This window comes from Thunnus maccoyii, chromosome 19 (assembly GCF_910596095.1).
Source record: "Thunnus maccoyii chromosome 19, fThuMac1.1, whole genome shotgun sequence".
In the NCBI taxonomy this organism is placed as follows: domain Eukaryota; kingdom Metazoa; phylum Chordata; class Actinopteri; order Scombriformes; family Scombridae; genus Thunnus; species Thunnus maccoyii.
The window spans coordinates 29,011,625-29,023,295 of NC_056551.1; the positions used below are offsets into that span (position 1 = coordinate 29,011,625).

The window sequence follows — 11,671 nt, forward strand, 5'->3', positions numbered from 1 at the left end:
AGAGTTTATTTATTACTGTCAGATAAGAAGATTATTACATTTGTTATTCTGGTGATATTAGTGTGAAAAATGTTTAAGCTAGATGTTGATGAGAGGACCCGAGACACACCACCACCCCCCCATGGAAGGGGGGTGAGAGGGAAATTGTATATATATATATGAATACTGATGTGGACTGAAGGAAACCTGAGCAGACTGAACTACAACAAGTCTGTCATAACACATTCAAATCTATTTAATCTGCTACATGTTAACTTAACTCAGTATTCAACTATAACTGAAACACCACTAATAACATATTTTAATTCAAGTCTTCACTCACCTTTAGTTTCCTCCATCAGAGAAATCTACAAACTTTCCTTGAAGCTGTTTGTGTGTCATGTTAAAGTTCAGGACAGTGCAGAAACTACAGGGCTGAAACTTATATTTCATTTGATTAAAAAGCAACATCCTCCCCAACTTTATTAATATTTCTGTTAGACTCTTCCCTAAATATGTTAAATAATATATATCTGTATATAATCTGTCTTTGATCATTAAATGTTTGTTTCTCTTTATTCTGTCAGAGACTCAGTGGAGAAACAGACACCAACATCATATCTCATATTAAATAAAAGTATCATGAGGAATATCTGATAAACTGTTATATGACTGTTATTGATTTCTGTATTGATCACTAGATGGAGCCAGCACCACGTTAATGATTAGAAACCTGAGGTTCATTTAATAAAGTGAATCATCAGAGATGTAACTGAGAACTCAGTCTCATATTCAAACCAGGATAAAAACACTTATTGTTAAAATATTCTGCTGTTTTACATCCTGGTGAGATTTAATTTGAAGCCTTTGAGGCCACAGATGCATCATTTATCATTTATACATTTACACCATGAATGAATGTGTGATGTCAGTCTGTGTGTTTCTGACTGAAGAAGGTGAAGGAGGGGAGTGTTGATGTTCTGAAGTGGATCTGTAGGAGGTTAACTGAGCTTTAACAGACGTGTTGATATTGACTCTATAATAAGAGAAGATCAGACTACATTAAGAGTGTTTCAGGCTGCATCATGCTGAGTTCCTGCATGACAGAAGCTCCAGCAGCACTTTTGCTGGGAACTCTGGTCTGTCCCACTGATCTCTCAGCTCTGCCAGCGTCTGACTGGTTAAACAGGGAGACGGGCGGAGACTCTGGGAGTTTGACCTGTCCTCTACCTGGTGTTGTGTGAATGTTCAGGGCTCAAGACTGTTAATGTGCTGGAACAGACCCAACGTATTTTACTGGTCACAAACACAACAAGAACTTTATATAAATGACTTTATTGAGCAGCATTTCTTTCAACTTCATAACAATCCCATGAAAGCAGAAGCTTCAACACTGAACATGACATACATAAAGACATTTCAACAAAGAAAATCAATCCTAAATTACAAATTAAACAAACACCATTAGATGAATAATGTAATTTCTCTCTGGTGTTTATATGTGGGTTTGTTCAGATTCAGCTGCAGCAGGTTAAAGATTCTGCTGAAAAGAATTGAACGTTTTCTGGTTGACTTTTTAAAAATATAACAATAAATTAAAACTGAATGTCACATTTTCTCCCCTACTGGCCCCAGTGAATGTAAAAACAGTGACTGACTGAACTCTCGTGTGTGTTTTTACATTATTGTGAAAGAAACGAGAGATAAAACCTTCTGAACCAACAGTTTCTGTGAAATATTAAACCATTACCAGCATCTCTGGGTGAGGCTGTGTGGTGTCACCTGAGGAGCACAGATTGATCGATTAGTGGCTAATATCAATACTTTGAAATTTTATTAATTGGTTTTAGTACTTTTTTAAGCAGAAGGGCCAAAAAATGATCAACTTCTAGCTTCTCAAATGTGAGAATTTGCTGCTTTTCTCACTGTTTAGTGTTTTAGACTCTGAGCTTGATCAAACAAGAGATCTGAAGACGTCACCTTAGACTCATAATTTTCTAATTGTGAAAAGAACATAATTGTGATGTTTTATCAACATTAACCAGCCATCAGTTCACCAACATGCAGTTACAGAAAACAAAGAGTTCTTTCTGTGGTTATAAAAACAGAATTCACCAGAGAGGAAATGTGATGCGACAGGTCTGCAGACTGAGCTGGATGGAAAAGGGTTTGGGGTTCTGGGAAACTGGAGGCCGACAGCTTAGATTTGGTTCACAGTGATGTCAGAGATCCTCATCCACAAGAAACACAAGAGAAAACAACAGACACAAGTGTTTTTGACACTAAGGAAGCAGATGGTAACAGTGTCTTAAGATGTAAATCACTTGTGTGTTTATGAGTTTTTAAATATCATCCAAACAAAACTTGCAGTTTAAAGATGGCGTCTTGAGCTCTGGGAAGCTGCAATGGTGATTTGTTCCTTATCTTGTGACATTGCACAGACTAAAAACAATCCATAAACTGAAAGTATTCTATCTATACGCTTCATTGGTGCCAGATTTTGCTTTAAAAACAGCAGATTTTGCTGAATCAACAACATGACATTTAACAGGCTTCATTAACACAAGTCCTTAAAAATAAACCTCGTACAGATGTTCAGTAGTACGGGCCGATGTTCTCGTACCCGGCGTAGCTCGGCCAGTCGGGGAAGATCCCGTGTGAGCAGGTCGGGCTGCCGTATCGGTCAAAATGAATCCCGAAGTCTCTGCGGTGGCTGCAGGCGTCCTGATCGCGCCTCCTCATGGAGGACCAGAGGATCCGGTAGTTGCTCCCCTGGTTGCTGTCCCAGTACTCGCAGCCGTCCACCTCGTAGCAGACGGCGAACTCGATGCGCTCGTGCGGCCGCAGCTCGTCCGGCAGACTCACCTGGAAGGAGAAGGTGTCGCTGTACGAGCTGGGATACGTGTCCTTCACGTACTCACAGGCCACGTCTGTGTGGCTCTTCCAGGTGTCAAAGGTCACTCGCAGCTTCACCGACTTCTCAAAGGCCAGATTCCTGACTTTAACGGTTCCTGTTAGCGCCTTCTCCTTCAGCATGCAGTGCTCCAGGATCACGCAGTTCCTCTCTAAACTCTGGCGGAAGTTCAGGTAGTCTGAGGACGGCTGAGTGAAGTCCAGCACCAGTTTGTCCTCCTCAGCCATCACAGACAGCGCCGAGCTCAGCATCTCCTGGATGTTCAGAGGAATATCGATCGGATCATTGAACTGGGAGAAGACCTTCACTCTGGTTAGAGACAGGCCTCTGTGATCCGCAAACGTCACCTGCTTCTTGGCTTTTCTGGCGTCTTTCCTGGAGGATCTGTCCTCTGGTTGGACCTGATTGACACAGTGAGAACGTTGAAACGAGCTCAGAGGAGCCTCGCAGGTTTCAGGAGTCGCCCTGTAGATGAACTCCTCTTTGGACAGGAACAGAGTAGACGCCATGTCGATCGGCATGGTGGCAGGAAGCACGCTCAGGACGCTGACAGAGAGACAGAGAGAGGAAATATGATTCACATCTGAAACTATTAGTCAATCAACAAAAGATTAATCTGCACCAACACATACAGCCTGGAAAAAATGATTTCTACAGATATCTCCATGTCAGAGACGACTCTAGTGAAGAAATTAAACACATAAAAAGAATCCAGATAAAAGACAACATCTTTTATCATATATATATAAATTGGGAAATTAACTGTTGCAGTCTGTCGATCTACTAATTGATTTACTGTCCAATTGTTTCAGCTCAAAGAGAAATTTTGTGAACATTACAGATGACCCAATTATTGATTTTTTTTAATTGATTCTCCCAGAGAACTACACTGAGTTCAGAGTGCATCATGTAAACAATATGAAACTATTTATCAATTTATCATTTCAGTCATTTTTCAAGCAAAACTGCCAAATATTTGATGGTTCCAGCTCCTCTGATATGAGGATTTGCTGCTTGTTTTTATCATATATGACAGTGCATTTCATATTTTTTAGTTTAGGAGTGTTGATCAGATAAAATAAGCAATGAGAACATCAATACGAGCTCTGAGCAGGTGAAATGGGTGTTTTTCATTTCTTTTAGATGTTTGAGAGATGAATCAATAATGAAAATAATCATTTAATACAGCCCAATATGACAACAATATATAGTGAACAGGGTACATTTATAGAGAATATGACTCAATATAAATGAGTGTATATGACACTTACAGTACCATATACAGTTATAGTGTCATATTCAGGAAAAACAGCTGCAGGAACCTTTTTCCAGGTAAAAGTCCAAGCAGAATAAATAGTGACACCTCCAAGCAGCAGTTATTAAACTTTATTCACCAAAATTCCAGTCTGTCAGTGTTGCTTAACCCTTTCATGCATGAATTATGATAACCTCAGTCAGTGTTTTTATTCCCCTTTAGGCATGAAAAAAAAAATTGAACTTCATTTTATTTAAACATGGGATGACACATGAGAGTCCACTGTGGTGGCTGATGTGCAACTAGACCATTAAAACCCCATGCACATCTAAGAAAACAGCTTTTGAATAGCTGTCCACTGTGGTGACCACTATGCATGAAAGGGTTAAAGTTATAATTTTGAGGATCTCTGTCTTGTTCTCTTTGGCGGCACCATATGGTGATAAGCGGTAATTGCAGGTGTGTTGTTCAGCTGCTCAGATAACATTAATAAATTACTCTGACTGGCTTTTTATTGTACTTACAGTAACATAACGAGTGTAGTTGTCATCAATGAGTACTTCAACTGGTTCACTGACCAGAACAGACACTTACTGTAAGTTTTACCTCATTCGGCCATAGACAGTGACATAACAGACATTTATTTAAATGAAATCTTCAAGATAATAAATCTAAAAATAGTACAGAACTCTACAGCCCTAAATCTACGTCCTTTATTTTTCTTCTGTTTCCTCCTCATCTTTAGTAACATATCTCTTTTTTTCTGCTGATACAGGTATTGCAGAAGTTTTACCACAATCTTTAGCCTCCTCCACTGCAAAAAAATGTTGGTATAATATTTAAAGTTAACTCAACTATCAGATAAACAACGCTGACGTTGTCTTCTGGTTCACATTATAAGAAGCCACAAAAGCCAAAGGAAACTTCAAGAGGACATATTCTGCATATTTCCAGCTCTGTATTTATATTCTGGGGCTCAACTGGAATATCTTTGCATGATTTCCAGGTAAAAACTCCTTATTTATCTTCTACTGGTCCTTTATGCAGCTCCTGTCCTGATGAGCCCACTCTGCTCTGCTTTCCACATACGTTCACCTTCAACCATATTTAACATCTGACATCAGCACAGGAAATAAATAGCAGAAAAATCACAAAAAGCTGAATATGTCCCCTTTAAATAATAATATTAACCGATTCCAATTCTCAGTTTTTGCACCACTTATAGTGGAAAGGTGATAAACACCATAGTAAAAATCCTTAATGATGTTTGATTTATTAAAGCTTTAGTCTTTTTTCTATATTTATGTCTCTTCTGTTAATAATAATACATTTTATTTTATTACATGTTCATATCTTTTATTTCTCGTGTGCATTAGTCTTTAATTGTTTTACTGTTTACATTTGTTCTGTCTTATTATCAGCTTGTCAGTCATTTGTGAAGCACTTTGAACTGCACTAATCTGAATGAAAAGTGCTGTACAAATAAAGTTTGATTGATTGATAAAACAAGTGACATCACCTGTTTTTTGGGGGTTTTTTTTTTTTGTTTTCATAGATAAAATACAGGTTTCACTGATATGACAGTTGTTTTAAAGTGTTACTGCGACGAGTGCTACAAGAACTGAGAATTGGTCGTTTAATATTGTCATTAAACTTCCCTTTTAACCTGCCAACCTGAAGCCAACTTCAGCATTGACCCAGATAACCAACACACCTCCACATCCCTGCAGGAGAGTTCACTCAGCAGCAGGATCCATCCAGGACTCCGTATGTTCGCTGTTTTCTGTCAGTTTGCATCTTCCATAAAACTTGATGATGCTACAACAGCAGCAGCTCAGACGCAGCTACGTCACTTAATGTAGGAAACGCAGAAATCAGACTAGCTCACAATAAACAGTACAAAGGTACCTGGAGCAGCTCTTGTGAACCATTGGACGGTTTGTCTTCAGGTGTGACGCAGCAGTTTACCTGGAAATCATCCTTGAAGTTTCACAGCGCGCCTCTTTTTGTTCTGGATCTTTATAAAAGGACAAAGTCCCGGACACCTGCAGCCGGTGTGGTCGCGAGCTCCTCTCCTCAGCTTCTCCCTGTTGTTGCACATATTTCTCTCGTGGCTTCAAAACCACCACTCTGTGTTCACGTGAACACCGACACGCAGCCAATCAGAGGCCGTTCTGACGGAGTGATCGACAGGCTGTCAGGACCGGGGACGTCACCTGGGCCGGTGGAGTATGGAAGGTCGCTTCTGTCAAAATCTAGATGTTTTTATGACTTAACTAGCTACAATTTTGACTAAATTACAATTAAGAATCTCATAATTTTGACTTAGTAGGTATATATTTTTACTTACTATTTCATAATTTAGCATCTCTCAATATTTACTCCTATCTCATAAGAATTATAGAGTAGTTTTATTTTCCTCTTGCATCAACTTGTTTTCTTCTTTTCCTCTTTGTTTCTCTTCTCAATGAAACCTATCAGTGCTTTAGGAGGGACATTAGAAAAAATGAATATATTCACTCATATAAGGAACTGTGAAGTCGAGTCAGTAATTTGAGGCTGACAGTTTGACCTCAGGCTCTCTGAGCTCAAATTGCAAATACCACTCATGCTTTCACCACAAACACTGATGCTAATTTGCACCTGAAAAAGAGAGTAAGACAGAGAATTAAAGAAAGAAGCAACAAAGGGAATGGTGAACTGCAGTGACCATAAGAGCTGGATTCTTGATCAACAGTGAGACATTTTCAGTCCAATAAGAATTGCTCGTATGGCACATCGACCACAAAAGCTTCAAGCTTCCGGGTTTGCTTCCGTGTTGTGCGGCTCTCTGAATATACACAGTACTGTTTCTCGCTGGCCCCGCCCCCGAGTTACCGCTCGCTCCACAGACTTTCCACTGTGGTGATGTCACTGATTTTTAAATCACTTTTCTCTGTTTGAGGAAAGTTTTACAAATATAAAACCTCCATGGTTTAACAATTCATGATAGAAAGAGTCATTGCAGACGTTGTTTGCAGTTCGAGGTGTTCTGTCAACAGTTTGACAGACGTCTCTTTTACAACGGTGGTCTATGGGGGAAATGCTTTTTGGGCCGCAGGGGGATTTTTTGCTGCAATACCACAAGTGACCACTGGGAAATATTGGCTGGAAGGCTGAGCAACAGCAGCGTCCTATCCAGCTGTTATTATACATCCATGATGGTGACACCTTTCATTGTAACTCACTGTAATATAGCAGCGTTTTTATCCATGCTAACAACATGTCTCTATGGACAGTTATGTCTGTCAGTCCAGACTGAAATATCTCAACAGTTATCAGATGGCTCATCATGAAATTTTGTCCAAACGTTCATGTTCCCCAGAGGTTGAAGGTCTAGCGCCTCCACCTGGTCAAAATGTGATTGGTTTATGACCAAATACCTGCATAACTAATGACTTTTCCATCAACCTCAGCTGTACTTTGTGTTTAGTGCTAATTAGCAAACTAAAATTTGATTGTATGTACTCTGTGATTATATGGTAAACTATATATAAACTATATAACGTCAGTGTGTTAGTTTTTTCGTTGTGAGCATGTTAGCATGCTGATGTTCATGCATTTAGCTGTGTCAAAGTACAGCAATACCTCAGGAACAGCATCGGGCTGTGAAGCCAATCTGACATAGTGGCCAAACTGTAATTACAACTTCCTGTCCGTCACATGACGCACACAAAGAGCGTTACTCCCCAAACACAATCATTGGAAGAGGAGCGGCTGTAAAACGGTGAGTAAATGTTTCAGAGTGAAATGGCTTTTTTTATTATCAGAATTTGATCCATTCGGTCCGATAACATGTGGAAAGACTAAATATTCAGCCATGACTTTGAAAATCTTTTAGACCAGCGAATCTCAACCAGTGGGCCGCGGCCCACAGGTGGGCCTCAGAGTGCCATCTAGTGGGCTGCGCAGGCAACTTATAATGATAATGGTGATAATTTACAAAGTTTACAAAGCTAGTCATTTTTATATCGAAATAATTAAAAACATCACATTAAAATGCATAATTAAAATGACCAGTTACATTTTAATATCACCACGCCAATCACAACACAAGTAGAGACAAACCTGTTTTATTACTGTTAGCCAGCTAGCTTTCTCTGTGGATTCTGCTTCAGAAGACACATCTCTATCCACTGTGTTGGAAAATGAACTGATGGAACCATCAGCAAACAGCAGCCTGAAGCTTCAGCTCACACAAGTTGACCTTGTTTCATTCTGGAGACTGGCTGCCGGTCAATATCTCTCTCTGTCAAAACAGGCAATCAGATTTCTGTTACCTTCCACCACCATATATTTATGTGAGTCAGGGGTTTTCTATTGTGACACAAAGCATCACAAAATCAAAGGCAAGGAGCAAACTGAAAGCAACTTGGATGTCACTCCGCGTGTCGGCCTCTCTGTCACCCGTCCCACCACCACTTGATCTGATTTTTCCCAGAAGCCCCGGTGTCTCGCTGAGGGTAAACAGAATATTTATTTTGGTCATCACAGCTGACAGGTGGCATAACACGTCTTTACAGCCCAGTTTTTTGTCATGTTTTTTGTTTGTTTGATTGGTCCTCGGAAATGTTTTAACAATCAGAAGTGGGCCTTAAGTTACAAAAGGTTGAGAACGCCTGATTTAGACACTAATCTACACTTTCTGTGCTCCAACACTACAAACTCTTCCTGGCACTCTGCCCACTCCAGCAGGTCGAGCTGTCTGATATCAGGCAACTCTCCAACTCTGTCATGGATCAATATTAATAAGACTAATAATAATAATTGTATCAGTGAGTGTTGAGCAGGATGGGGGGGGCAGTGGGTGGCTTGTAATCACAGATCCTGATTCGACAGCTCTGGAGGCAGAAACACTGCAGAAAAGCAACAGGAGAGACGAGAAAGAACAAAACTACAGGAGAGATGCAGCCAATCTGGTTTGGGATTAGTCAACAGCTGCAGCTGACTGTCAGCTGATGAGGCAGAGTCCACATCTGTGTCCCAATTCAGGAGCCGGAGACTGTCCTCACAGAGAACCACCACATGTTATCACCTGCTAGAATCTGGGACGAGTTACACTCCTGCGAGTTTACAGTACAAGCTGTGACATTTCACCACAACACATGATGTGCTACTGACACATAACAGATTATAATATTTTATTCTTTTCTCTGTTTTATATCATCATAAACTGAATATATTTAGGGTTTGGAACATTTAAAGACGTCACACTGGACTCTATAAATAATATCTGGATTGTTTTGGTACAAATATTTGAGTCCAGATGTCAAAATGTATTAATGTTATTAAAATGAGGTCAGAAGTTTAGAAATACTGAGGTCTATAACTTCTGGGTATTTAAAAATAAACTACAAGATTTTATGTATTTATTTAACTTTTCAGTAATGTAGTTTGACGACATGATTCTAATTCAAGGTCTACTTACTCATTTTTTCCAGAGCTTTCAGCTGCGTCACTATTAAGATTGAAAGAGACGCATCATTCCTGTTTGCTTTGTCAGTCCGTCCATATTTACTCAGTGTGTCTTTAGTGCGTATTAATTATGTCGTGTATCATGACTTTTACATTTTAAGTTGCCTCTTCAACATCTGGCCAGGAACAACAGATGGAAATTTGCCCTCTAAGCTAACTGTGGCTCTAAATAAAACTAAATAAAATAAAATAAACCTTATCTCCCAGCATTGTGTGGCTGGGTGGCAGGTTTGTAATTTGGGTGAATACTTGATTCCTGTCATACTAATTTCATTTATGTAGTTTTTTTGTTGTTTTTTTTGCTCAATAACGATTAAATTTAGTCTAAAAAAGGTCAGAACAAGACTTAAAACCCAAAACATGTTATTTATGTGTTAATCATTTAACTGTAAACTCTTCATCATGTGATCAAATTTAAATATATTTCCTGAAATATTACTGTAGATGTGACGTCCTCTGTGTATGTGTGTATGGACATAAAAACATATTTACACAGACAGAAACTTTTTATGTTTATTCTGGTTTCAGGCAGCAGATTCAGTTGTTGAATGGTGGTCGACTGATTTATGTACTTTTCATCACAGCTTTACTACTGTTGCTTCCTTTTTTAGAGAGCAGCGTTTATTTACTGTTATTATATATCATAGATAGAAAGATATATAACATATAATCACAGCAGCATGACATCAGTGCATCTGTATAAAAGGAGATAATTTTAGCCTTTATTGACCTTGGAACAAAGTTACAAAATAACCTGCTGTGTTTTTTGGCAGGCCGATCATGTAAATATGTATTCAGGGATAAACCTACTGACCGATGAAGTTCAAGAGGAGAAAGACCGAGTTTATGATAAGTTTGAAGATAAGTGCTGCGTCCCTGACTGCAGCGCCGTATGTGACCTGAAAATAGACTCTTATCAGTCTGACTGAAACCGAGCCAGCCTGATAAAAAAAAAAATGTGACAGCAGAACGAGTGAAACATTAATCGCAGGTCGATCACAGCTGGGTCATGTTTACAGAGCTGAGCTGTCATCAGTAAAATAAAAAGTGAGAACTGAATGTAAACCTCTAAACCTCAGCAAGAGACGCTTCCAGCTTCTAAAACTCCTCTGTAGCTCATTTACACAAATACTGCACTTATCTTACTATCCTTGAGTTCATAGTTAAAGTTATTGGATGATTATTGTGCAGATTTAACCAGATTTTAACCCTTGTTGCTCCCAAATAAGTGTCAAGTTGGGCTGAATTATGGACAGATTGGTTGTTGTTTGATGTGCAGTTTGAGGTCACAATGTCTGATTAATTAACCTGATTGATCAACGATCTGTCTGTTGGACGTTTGATAGATTTCTGGCAGGTCAGGATCTTTGTCGTCTGTCTGCAGTCTGAGTAGCTCTGAGATCTGTGACGGTTTTTATTAAACTCTCAGAATCACTCGGAGGCAGCGACTGTTGCAACTGTCTCCATACTCAGCAGTCATATTAATAACTGATAGAACAACCACAAAAATAAGATCCTGATTAATCTTATGGATAAAGAAACATTAATGCTGTTTTAAAGTTGCAATAAGTTCTTTTTCTTCCTTGAGTTATAAAACAATATACTGCTATATGGTTTCACCATGGAGGCACCTCAGCTGTGTGAGTTGCTTATTTATAAGTCAGAGGAAGCTATAGACATTTTATCTCTTATTTTTCTATCTAACACTGAAACTGAAACGTGGTAAGATTAATTGCACATAAGGCAGACTTTCTCTCTGCCCAAACTAAAGAAAAATGAAAAATGCAGTTTTCATAGATATAATACATTGTTTGTAAAACAGTTGAAATATTCAGACTAATATGACAGGTAAAATAAATACTAAGTTAATGATCACCATTTAATGGATGTTGCAACCGTCCCTGGAGACGTTGCAACAAGTATGGGGTCAGTTGCAACACCTGACTTCTCCTCTTTAAATGCAAATATTTATTTCATATGTAGACATATTTTAATGATGTGGGTAGTAC

General features: G+C 39.0%; 1 protein-coding gene across 3 annotated transcripts; it reads right to left on the reverse strand.

The window, feature by feature from the left end:
* Window positions 1–1,298: 1,298 nt before the first annotated feature.
* ppp1r3b (protein phosphatase 1, regulatory subunit 3B) lies at window positions 1,299–6,373 on the reverse strand. 3 transcript variants are annotated; one of them, XM_042394940.1, is made up of 3 exons: window positions 6,117–6,372; window positions 5,863–6,000; window positions 1,299–3,439 (listed from the first exon to the last, which is right to left on the reverse strand). In XM_042394940.1, exons 2-3 carry the CDS (start codon window positions 5,868–5,870, stop codon window positions 2,575–2,577), a joined length of 873 nt encoding a protein of 290 aa, XP_042250874.1. In that variant the 5' UTR covers window positions 5,871–6,000; window positions 6,117–6,372; the 3' UTR covers window positions 1,299–2,574. The 3 variants fall into 3 exon arrangements, with proteins under 3 accessions (XP_042250874.1, XP_042250872.1, XP_042250873.1); XM_042394938.1 differs by lacking the exon at window positions 5,863–6,000 and having other exon boundaries at window positions 6,057–6,373; XM_042394939.1 differs by lacking the exon at window positions 5,863–6,000.
* Window positions 6,374–11,671: the final 5,298 nt, after the last annotated feature.